The following is an 11,493-nucleotide window of genomic DNA, read 5'->3' on the forward strand; positions in this document are numbered from 1 at the left end:
ATATATATAATTGATAATTGATGAGTAATATTTTTAAAAATTTTAATTTATTATAAGGCTACAAAGATTTATTATCAATTAAAAGTTTTAATTAAGAAAATAGAATAAAAATGATTATATTAAATGATGTTTTAATAACATCTTATGTGTGCATGATAAGGGTTGTTAAAGCGTCTCTTTGTTCGTGAACAGCTCGTGCTCGACTCACTAAGCAAATGAGTTGAACACGAACGCACATTTTGGGCTCGAAATATAGATGAGTCAGACACGAGCCGAGTCTGGGCAAAGTGGTTGAACCGAAGTCCACATGTTGAAGTGGTTGAACTGAAGCTCACATGCTAATGTGATTGAATCGAACTCACCTGCCAATACGATTATGCTTATTCTATCGAAAATGACAGTCTAGCCCACATGTGCGATGACAGATATTGGAAGAGGTCATCATGGTTAGAAAGGATATATATCAATATCTTATTAAAGGCGTCGTCACTCAATCTCTGGTTTTTTCTCCACCTCTTTCTTTTTCTCCCTCTAAAATGTTGCAACTCAAAGAATCTACACGACAATAACACTCCTCTAATTGATCAAAGATAAGAATTTAACACATTTCGTAATGTACAGATTTTGGGTCATCTCTCCATCTTTCCTTGCATCTCCTTTACGGTATTGGATCTTTGGCCGGGTTGTATGTACTCGTGAATGATTTAATACATACATGTATGCATAGAAAAAGAAAAGAGAAACCCATGTCAAGGAAAAAGAAAGTGTAAATTACTAGAGAAACTTCACATGATTTCCACACAAAATCACGTGAAATTCATGCATATTGATTTTTTCTCATCCGACAATCTTTTAAAAATCACATGAAATTCATTAGAAAGAATGATCACATATATAAATCGAAACTTCATGTCTTCTGGTCTAATACATTTTATATAAATCAAAACTCATGTTTCATTAGAAAGAACAACAAAAATAAACTGCTCAAAATAAGATACACAGCTCAACACTTTGCTTGCAAAAAAAGGGGCACATAGTGATTGCTTAAGTCAATGATTGCATAATTCAATCATTCATCGTAACAAATTTATGCAGTCCACTAATGGGTTCACGACCCGAAAATTGATTAATTATTTCCTTCTCAAGACAGCAGGAGGGAATGAATCAGCAAAACAAGTCTACACTCTAGATTATTAAGATTCATTTCCATCTTATAGAAATCCACAAATAGAACAGCAACACCAAATAATGCATAGGATGATAGGAATTAGTTGTCTCTATGTAAATACATAAAAATTTGGTGGAATGTATATAATGCCCCAATAATAAAATACTCAAAGGGAATCCCGATCTTGATGATAAAGAAAAAAAATAAGAGTTGACCTAAGATTACATAAATATAAGTTATTCCAAAAAATTATTATGAAGAATAGGATTAACAACTCAGACTATGATGATGAAAATTCATAACACCAATCCTAAATAGTTGGGATAAGGCCAATAATGAAGATGATAAATCATCAAGGATATTATAAGCTCATGTAGAGCTTTAAGCATGCCACCATCTTTTCTCGATTAAATGTAACTTATGTTTCAAAACTACTCAATCATACTTCAGTAGGTAAACATACAAACTCCATCCTCTAGAACAATTAATGCAATGCAAGCCACACAAGAATTCTAAACATGGAAAGCAGGACAAACATGCCAAGCTGTAGGAAACTAACCATCATGCTACCTAGACTAGACTTGATGCAAGCTGTGAAGCTTTAGGCTTAAGGCTTTGTCAAACTAAACAGACTTGTCCATAACTAAAAATATAAATAAGCCACGTTTGAGCATATTTTGTTTAGCTAGGCACTTCAAGCAAACAAGCCAATTTTTTTAATATATATATATATATGACATACCAGAGAAAAGAAAGATGAGAAACCAAAACTAAGTAATGAAAATATTCATGAGAAACCAAATCAGAGTATACCAAGTGCAGATTTTAAATTTTAAGAGATTATTCATGAGAAATCAAAATCTACAATAACGACATGCCAAAGAAAAGAAAAATGAGAAATCAAATCAAGAATATGCCAAATGAAATTTTGCTTTCCACCATATAAAAACGGGTTAAATCCGTTCTCAAAATACTTTGATATGCTTTCCTTATATTTGTTTTTTATATTTAAGCATATCGTTCAACTTTATTCCATAAAATGAAACAATAAGACTGGATAGTTTATGTAAATCCACCATCTAATCATAGTGCACTTCAAAATGAACCACAAATTTCTTCAACGGTTCACACTAGTGACCCTACTACTCAGTTAGGATTAAGAAATGCATACCTCTGTTATAGAAGATGGAGTTGTTGAAGAAGATGGAGTAAAAGAAATTAGGGCAACAACTAGAACGGGAAAGCAAGCGTTTGAAAATACTAGGGGTTTTGAACCGGGATATCCAAGACCAAGAGGACCAAGGCTCTTTAGGCCTCCCCACTTTCTCATTTCCACCATTGAGTCTAGACACCTCTTCACGGGCCTTATGGCCCTTACCTTCACCCTTACAAAAAAGAGGAAACAAACCTTTTAATGAAGGTGAGCCAGGCAACCAACGACAAAGGACACAAAGCACGAGCCAATCAGTGTTGGTGGCAAGGTGAGCAGTGCAAGGGTGCAGGCTAGTCGACAACTTCTTCAAATCAAAATGGATAGCAAACCCTAACCCTCTAGTCTCCCTAAGTAGATTATTTCAGTCTTCAGCCGACGTATGGAATCTGAATAAGATTTCGGTCTTCGCTGGTTCTGCCGCCTTGCCCTTAATACTCGGTTTACAATTAAATTATTATTATTTTTTTAAATCAAACCGTAACTGATAAACCAAAGTTTGGAGATTTTAAAATCAAATATCGAACATCTTCTAAAAAATCAAACCAAATCAATAAATCAGTTTAGCTCGAATCGATTTTTCAAATTTATCCCAACAATGCACACCCTTATATCAAACACCTCCACTTCAATTTTTACATACAAGTTTAGGTGGCTCATATGTGAATGCATAGGAATTTGGTGGCACATAGGTAAAGCCGCCATAAGTATAATAACAATAATTGTTATAAAAATGAGGATAATTTTACTTCATTTAAAATTTTATTAAAATCTTTTATAGAGATAAATTTTCATTTTAATTTTTTATTCATTTCAAACTTCCAATATTTATAAAATACTGTGAGCTCCGCGACGCGCGCGCACGCATGAACTTCAGGTGTGCATCCGCGGCGGCGAAGACGTGGACGAATGGAAGCCATGATTGCATTCGCGGCGACGAAGACGATCCCTCTCACACACCACACCCTATACATACCCACAAGAGCTAAACCATAAACCACACTCAGCTGCAGGTTACAGAACCCTCAATCTCGAATCTCCGATGGGGCTAATCCTCGGCAAAATCTCCGTCGAAACCCCTAAATACCAACTCATCCTCAAAACCGCCGATTACGAGATCCGCACCTACCCTCCCTCCGTTCTCGCCGAGGTAACCTACGACCCCGCTCTTCTAGGCGACCGCGATGGGGGCTTCATGATCCTCGCCAAATACATCGGCGCTGTTGGCGAACCTCAGAACTCCCGGCCCGAGAAAATCCCCATGACGGCCCCCGTCATCACTCACTCCGCTGAGAAGATTGACATGACGGCGCCCGTCGTTACCAGCGGCGGAGGAGGATCGACCCCAATAACGATGCAATTCGTGCTTCCGGCAAAGTATGCGAGGGCGGAGGATGCTCCGCAGCCGACGGACGAGAGGGTGAGGATAAGGGAGGTGGGGGAGAGGAAGTATGGGGTTGTGAGATTCAGCGGCGTGGCGACGGAGACTACTGCAGCGGACAGGGCGGAGAAGTTGAGGAAGAGCTTGGAGAGGGATGGGTATAAATTGGTTGGCGAGCATGTGCTTGCCAGGTATAATCCCCCCTGGACTTTGCCTCCTTTGAGGACAAATGAGGTCATGCTTCCCATTGAATAAGTGAAGCTTTCAATCTTTGTGTGTTTTTTTTGCTGCTGTTACACAAACCTGATGTAGATCAAACTTTTCCTTGTTGAATTTTGAATAAATTGTGTGTTTTTTCAATGTATATCATATAAGCTGCCTTCACTGTATTCTATTTTGTCCATTTTTGCACTGGTAAGAGAGCTCGGTACTTTCCACTGCTTTTTATTTTGTTTTTTTTTTTCTGACTGATTAATCAATTACATGTTGCTCTAGTCCTAGTTGAATTAACTAATTTACATCAACTTGGAAAATTGTAACGTTTCTGAGCTGAAAATCAATTGGGAATTACATCATTTCCATTTCAGCACAGTTGCATGAATTACCACATAATTCCCATCGTATTATTTGAAAGAAATTTCTAAGAAAACCGCAGCTTTCTATTATTCTGTGCTCTTCGCTGATTTTACATTAACTGCACAGTTTACTCATTTGATCTTGAAATCAGTCGCCATTTCATCTGTGAATGCTGTATGATCAGTCTTACCATATGTTTTTTTTCAGTTGTATGATGTTCTTATAAACAAACAACTCGCCGCATCTTAACTTGTCAAAGCAAAAATCTAGTGTTGCAATTTAAGAGGGGGATATTATACTTCATCATTGTCATCATTTAGATCAAATTTTGTCTCTAATGCCACTTGGTATAAAATTTGGTATCGAATTGATGCAGCAAGCAATGAAATAAACAAAAGAAAGAACATTGATTTTATGTGGAAATCCCAAAACGTGAAAAACATGGATAGAGGAGGAGAATTCACTATATCAAATAAGAAATTATATGTGAGCAGCTTCTGCTACATGAAACTAAAGCAAGAGAAAAATAAGTTTGCTTATACAAAACAAAGAGGATGTTTATGGTTTTAGTAAGACCCCTTTAAATAAAATAATTAAAAGGGAGTTAATAAAGCAATAACAAATTATAATCTAAAGACTATTAGAAAAGGGAGCCAATAAATCATGAGCACACGGGTTTAATCTAATGACTATTTAAAAATTGATCAAATGATATAAGTCTTCAATCTGTGTGCTCAAAGTTTTCTTTTAAAGCCTCAATTTGCTTGCTCATATTTTCTTTATGAGACAAATAAGATCCACAGAATTCGGGTCCCCAAATTTAGTAATATTGTAATATAGATCAATTATTGAATTAAGTAGAGTTTGAGAGTGGCCATTGCCCCTGTATATTTGGGATTGATGTATATAGTTTTTTTATGGTTCTACTTCAACTATAGGTCATTTGATTCAATCTTAAGCTAACCAAGCCTTGTTATAGGTTGTTTTTGTTTGCTCTTAATTTGAGTCATGCATGATTTGTTACCTTAGATTTTAGCAGCAAATCAAGCCTATGCTGTTCTATTTTGTCATTTAAGACAAATCATTCGTCTAACATACTTATATATATATATATATATATATATATATATATAGATTCATATACATATAAATGTATAGATGCATATATCATAATGCATAAGACACATTATGCCACAAGAAAAAAATCATGCATTATATATATTTTGTTATAATCTCAAGATATCTTTTTTTTTAATCCAGGCTTAGCTTAATTCAAGTTTGATTCAAGCTAGGTTTTCCACTTCCAATTATTGCGCCAAAAGCCAATCCCATTTCGAAGCGACCTTCTATTTTTAAGTTAATTTTCCAGCTCTATTATGGAAACTTTGCTCATAAGACTTTTAGTTGCCTGTACTATTAAAACTTTGCATATGTGACCGATACATGATAGAATCTAAGTAAGCTTTGTTCTACTGGAAATCAATTTTTTTTTAAATCCAACGTGACTCAAAAATGAAATCAATTTGATCTTCAAGATGCCTTGTATGATTTTATTGCTTGAGATTATGTGCAATATTTTTATCGTTTACTTACTTTCACAATAAAGGCCCATAGGTCCTTTGTATTCATCCTTTTAATATTTCATAATATCCATTGCAATTTATAGATTTTCAGTTCCATAAATTTAAATTTGGCTTTTTCACTAAATCTTGCTATGATATCCTTTTTTGGGATAATTACATATAGACCACCCGAAACATTGATATTTACAAAATCACCAATGTGATTTTTTTTAACCTCCGAACCGTTGTATTTACACATGCCACCATTAACTATTGCGAATTTGATAAAAATGAAAAATATGGGTTGGGTTTTACCATGAATTCTGATATTTTAGTGAAAATTTGAAAATAGATAGAAGAGGGTGGTTGATTTGTAAATAGCAAGTTTCGGGCGGTGTGTTATGTAATTACCACATTTTTGCTTATTTAAGTTCTAGTCATGATCTTGCATCTTAAGAATATGCAATAAGAGTTTGCAATGTTATGAAGATCTCCTGTCAGAAAACTCCACGCTTAAAGATTCCAGTCTGTTGTAATTTCCACATGGCAAGCTGCTCTACAATGTCCTTTGCATCACTAATTGTAGAAATTTCAACCTCTGATCGCCAAGATTTTCACTCACAAATACTATATATAGACATACCTATGTATCAGAGTAGGTGAGGAATTTTCTTGTAATAATGTATTCAGTAAATTGTTCAGAAGGATCTTCCCTATCTGTAGCGGGTTATAGAAAAGCAGAAGCTAACAGCTACATTGCATTCATCATCATCTACCATTGAACCTGTATAATCTATATTTGTATTTGCCTCAAAAGTTAAATCCTCTTTTCTTTTAATAAAATTCTCTTACCCGAGATTCAATTCAGGTACTGTAACGTTCTGCAAACTATCCTAAGATGTGATTTTTTTCAGTGTTGTGCATGCTTTTACTCACAACATTGACAGCATACGAAATGCAGGGACGAGTATTGTGAGAAGCCACGAGTCTTTTAAAATAGTAAGTGTAAAAGTAATGTATTGTATTTGGAATACTTTGAGTTGTTTGGTTCAATGTAAAATAAATAGATGTCTTCGTATTTTATTTTTTTTGTTTGAAGTAAAATGAAAATAATATAAAATACGAGGTCAACAATGGGCAGGTGTGCAGTGACTGGTGGTGATAGTGGCCGATGATGGTCGGTTGATGGCTGCTGGCAGGAGAGTTTTCTTGACCCTTTTTAGGATGCTACAACTGAGAATTAGATTAAACAAATTGAATGACTTTCAAATTTCCTGCCTTAAATATTTATTTAACCTTTTATACTTTCCCTGAAAGCTCTCCCTGATTTTGCTGTTGCGTCACCCTGGCTACCAATGTTGATGAGACAGATATTGGATCATTTGAACAATAAAATCTCATGAAAGCTCTAAGTGTCCTGATTTCATTGTTGCTTGTTCTTACTTGATTCATTTATAACCACTCCGTACCAAAGTTATACTGCTTTACCGTGTACTAAAGCATGGCCACTGTAATATTTTGTCTGAAACCATAGAAAACCATTTATTAAATGATAACATATGTTTGAAATTTATAGACATCAATAATAACTCTAATTATTTGAATTGCAGTTTACCTTATTGTAACTTTATTAGTACATCTCCATTGAATGTTGGAGAACTGTTCAAAAGATTTTGATTGATTACTACTCAGATTTAATACCATCTCAGTAAGTTATAAAAATGATTTTTAATTGTCGATAACATTCAAACATGAAAGCAGAACCAGTCAAAGAATATGTATTTTATTAATCAAAGTAAGGCAAAAAACAAATTACAAATAACCATGAGAGCCAATTACAGTTTGACTTCCATGCAGGGAGCTACTGAATATTCAAATCAAGAAAATTATAGGTTTGGTTCAAAGAATATCAACTAACTAATTAGTATGAGTGTTCGATTTCAAGAATCAAATGATGTGTACACTAAGCTCTGCTTTACCGTGCTAAAGAAAATTGTGGAAGTCAATTTTTCCTTTTTTTTCTTTCACCTTTCTCCATTTGTATTATGCTTTGCTAACTTTCTTTCTTGACCATTCCTTGTCACGTGAGAATTTTGAAATCTGTACATTCTGTGCAATCAGGTCCTCAGAGTATTGCAATGATCTGGATCTTTACCTGAAGAATCCATTTGTCCTCCAGTGGCTGTGTAATTTAACTCAGAAAATCGAAAATCTTTGTATAGACTTTTTTGCATCATTGATCAAATCTTTTAAAGATGAATCAATTTAGTTTTTGGCACAAGCAGCCGGGAATAGGATTTGCATAAAAATTTTCTTCTAGTTTTGCTGTTGGTCCAGCTTGCCTTTCATATGGTCCTCCAAGTCTTTTTACGTGGTGTCGTCTAACTTGATCTTCAAATTTCTCCCATGTTATACCACCCTTGTCCAACTTATCTATCAGTTCCACTATCTTCCTCCTACATTATTAAAATCAAACAATCTAAATACCAAAATTTAAGCTGCAAACATGTAGCAATGACAACAAAAACCATTTTGCTCAGAATGGCGTATGGCATACCTATCAGGATTAATAGTCTTGAGAAATCCTTTAAATCTTCTGTGACCTTGTACTGTTTTTGCCATATTTCCATCATAAGTATACACAAATACATCACTGTTTATGGCTACAATATAGTCAATGGCAGCAAGCCGGTTATGGTATGATCTGAAAGGCTTCAACTCTTCTTCTGTTGCTAGACTTTTATGTGTATGAATGTTGGGAAACTCTTGCTTTAAAGAAGCCATGCTGTCGTGACCAAAAGTTTCACCAGCAACTATGTATATGTTGGTTGCTGATGGATATCCCAAAGCTTTTAAGAATAAAGCAGCTTCTCGTGGCGTCAATGGACACCCTCCTTGAACTCTCTTGTCTTCACCGTTTATCCTCTTCTCCTTCCAATGCCTGACCTTGTATCTCATTAATTGAAGATCATCTGCCTCCTTCTGAGTAAGATTATGACTGCAGCCAGTGAAAGCAAGCATGTCCTTCTCATACCTGTCATTTCATGATGTTTTTAACCATAAATTATACTTACATTGAAAGAGAGATGAAGATACCTCAAATGAAGTGCAATATAGTGATTGTCTCCATTTCTTAGTCTCTTCCCCAGCTCCTTTCCCAGCTCTTCGATCTGTGGCGTGTATCTCAGCGCCAGATAGTTTGCCCGACATCGTAGCCTCTGGATTGAAGGGGGAAGGCCGTTGTTTGCAATTCTTGAATCAATCTTTATGAATACCATCACCTTTTTTTTCTTTAAAATTTTGGCTAGGTCCCTGTAGTATGGGCTCTGGAAGAAGTGGCAGTTAGTGTGTTTGTGCGCACGCGCCATATTTCAGCCATAGCTATGATCGAATCATACCTTGGAATAAGAGATTGGTTCCTTCACGAGTGGTTTGATTCCTGCATATTTCTGTGGCAGAGATTCCACAACCTCAATATCCTCTTTCAACAAGTTCACGAAGTGCTTCCAGTCAAAGATATCTTTGAATTCACTACAACAGAAAAATCAGCATACATCATCACTGTCAAAAACTTTTTCCTTTCCAAGAAACATTAGAAAGAGAGATTTAAGAGTCTGTTTGAGGAGAAATATTTGCGTACATAAGATGTACGCAGCGCTGCGTACATCAGAGGTTATTCTGGGGGTACAGGGGAGTTATATCCGGGTTATACTAGAGCTGCGTACATCTTATGTATGCAAATATTTTCCCTGTTTGAGATAGCTATCAACTTTGTATTTAAACTACAACAACAATTCTGTTTGGAGAATAATTTTCTTATTGCTTTATAGAATTTTTTATGATACGAAGCTGCTTTTTGCATACATATATGTAAAAGACAATTTTCTGATTTTTGAAAAAATAAATAATAATATTTTCTCCATAATTTCTTAAGAAATTATTTTTTCCACCACAATTTTACAATCATGATCCTAAAACCATTATTACCTTGAATCTCTCCAAAAGGAATCGTGATCCAAACGGGGAAGCACAAGTGTTGCATCCATTAGCTTAGCCGCCGCCACCATGTCACTAATCTGCATTGTAACAATCACAATTATTTTAGCTCAGAAGATGTTATTTTGCCTGCAACTGAGAACTCCTAATATAAAATCAGGCCAGTTGGTGTTTTGGATACTTACTCCAATTCTCATTTGATTAAGACCGCCATTGGCATGAACTATGAGATAGCCATTTGAGGTTGAAGTAGCAGGTCCTGGACGATGAAAGTTTTGTACAATGTTGAAATAAATGAGTAAATTGGTGGGGATCAGAGATGCGTTTGAATTTTACTTATTTTATCTTTTGGTCTGGAGATGCATTGCTCGTAGCCTTGGTTATAAGGTCTTCTCCATATTTCTGGGACCTGTAAGCCAGAGAAAAGTTTTGCTTAGAAGACTCTGCGTTGGTTATTTAAAGCATTTATTTAATTCTTCAATCTTAAACTAAGATGTGTCACAAGCATGGCACCATATATGTTATAGGAATCTTTTGGGGACTATTTTGATATTTATATAAATTTAGGGACTGAAAAATGTGAGTATTTTTTTTAAATAAAACTTTGGAATGGATCCTTTAATTTTTGTTCTCTCTTCATCTTATATATAGTATTTAAATAAGGATGAGATGGCGCCCCTAATTCAATACATGGGTACACTTGCCTCTATATGTGGCAGGTTCTAATTGGAGTTCTAATGCAAAATTGATCAAGACTCATGATACAATAATTTTTTCTCATGATACAATATTTTTTTCTGTGATTGGGCATTTATGTTATAGATAAAGTATCTAGATGACATATAATGATCATTTAAGTTAAGTGTTCATAATCATGCCATATACTTTGTCCTTTTCTTCCACTTCAAATTTTTGGAAATGAATATTCTGTCGCCCTTGAAAAATGTTTTATAAGTTAAGATTACGAGGAATTTACATGCATACCAATCAATTCATATGTATTTACATATCCAACATCTACACTTAGTTTCTTACTTTTATGTCACTTAAATCCTTCATATCTAATCAAAAACATCATCATTTTTACTAAAAACATAAAATGCATATTTTCATGCATAAATAATTGATATGTATGTAAAAATGATTATAGTGTTAAAATTCAGAAATAAAATAAGATGAGATATCAATTTCTTCTGCAAGAATCAAATTAATAATAAAATAAAATAAAAATACCATTGCGTGGCTCTTTCGTATGGCCGTTAAATTCTCTATCTCAACATTGAACACGCCGCCGCCACCGCCGCCGCCCCGGCGGTAGTGGTGGTGCAAAACGCCGGCGCCATCCGTAATCCTGCTTATCTGAAAAACGCTCGCAAATCCAAATAACATGAGCACCGCAAATATAAGCAGAAGCGCCGCCCCCCTCCTCCTCCCTCCCCTTCCCCTCTTCCATTCCGCCGCCGCATCAGCCGGCGGCGTAACTTCGCCGTCATCGTCGGAATATGGTCGCTCGATGTCTCCGGCGATGTTGTCCTGTAGACGGCGGCGCATCGGCCGGCAAAGCCTGGGGCTTTGCGGCAGACTCCGGCTGGGTTTGGAG

General features: G+C 35.5%; 2 protein-coding genes across 3 annotated transcripts; one reads left to right on the forward strand and one right to left on the reverse strand.

Moving 5' to 3' along the window:
* Positions 1 to 3,332: 3,332 nt before the first annotated feature.
* LOC110022102 (heme-binding-like protein At3g10130, chloroplastic) lies at positions 3,333 to 4,128 on the forward strand. Its single transcript, XM_020720897.1, has one exon. The coding sequence runs from the start codon at positions 3,421 to 3,423 to the stop codon at positions 4,012 to 4,014; it is 594 nt and encodes a 197-aa protein (XP_020576556.1). The 5' UTR covers positions 3,333 to 3,420; the 3' UTR covers positions 4,015 to 4,128.
* A 3,631-nt stretch (positions 4,129 to 7,759) lies between these two features.
* LOC110022104 (uncharacterized protein At1g04910) lies at positions 7,760 to 11,484 on the reverse strand. Of its 2 annotated transcripts, none has more exons than XM_020720902.1 (8): positions 11,127 to 11,484; positions 10,230 to 10,302; positions 10,079 to 10,152; positions 9,885 to 9,973; positions 9,296 to 9,428; positions 8,994 to 9,223; positions 8,455 to 8,895; positions 7,760 to 8,353 (listed from the first exon to the last, which is right to left on the reverse strand). In XM_020720902.1, the coding sequence occupies exons 1-8, from the start codon at positions 11,442 to 11,444 to the stop codon at positions 8,158 to 8,160; spliced, it is 1,554 nt and encodes a 517-aa protein (XP_020576561.1). In that variant the 5' UTR covers positions 11,445 to 11,484; the 3' UTR covers positions 7,760 to 8,157. The 2 variants fall into 2 exon arrangements, with proteins under 2 accessions (XP_020576561.1, XP_020576560.1); XM_020720901.1 differs by having other exon boundaries at positions 8,455 to 8,931.
* Positions 11,485 to 11,493: the final 9 nt, after the last annotated feature.

Source organism: Phalaenopsis equestris, unplaced genomic scaffold, assembly GCF_001263595.1.
Source record: "Phalaenopsis equestris unplaced genomic scaffold, ASM126359v1 Scaffold000167, whole genome shotgun sequence".
Lineage (NCBI taxonomy): Eukaryota > Viridiplantae > Streptophyta > Magnoliopsida > Asparagales > Orchidaceae > Phalaenopsis > Phalaenopsis equestris.

What these genes read in the sequence shown, in the direction of transcription:
- LOC110022102 (XM_020720897.1), top strand. Translation starts at nt 3,421, where the DNA reads ATGGGGCTAATCCTCGGCAAAATCTCCGTCGAAACCCCTAAATACCAA.
- LOC110022104 (XM_020720901.1), bottom strand. Translation starts at nt 11,444, where the DNA reads ATGCGCCGCCGTCTACAGGACAACATCGCCGGAGACATCGAGCGACCA. An exon ending in TACGAAAGAGCCACGCAATG is followed by an intron (nt 10,303 to 11,126) that starts GTATTTTTATTT and finishes TCTGGCTTACAG; the next exon opens with GTCCCAGAAATATGGAGAAG. An exon ending in CAGACCAAAAGATAAAATAA is followed by an intron (nt 10,153 to 10,229) that starts GTAAAATTCAAA and finishes TTCATCGTCCAG; the next exon opens with GACCTGCTACTTCAACCTCA.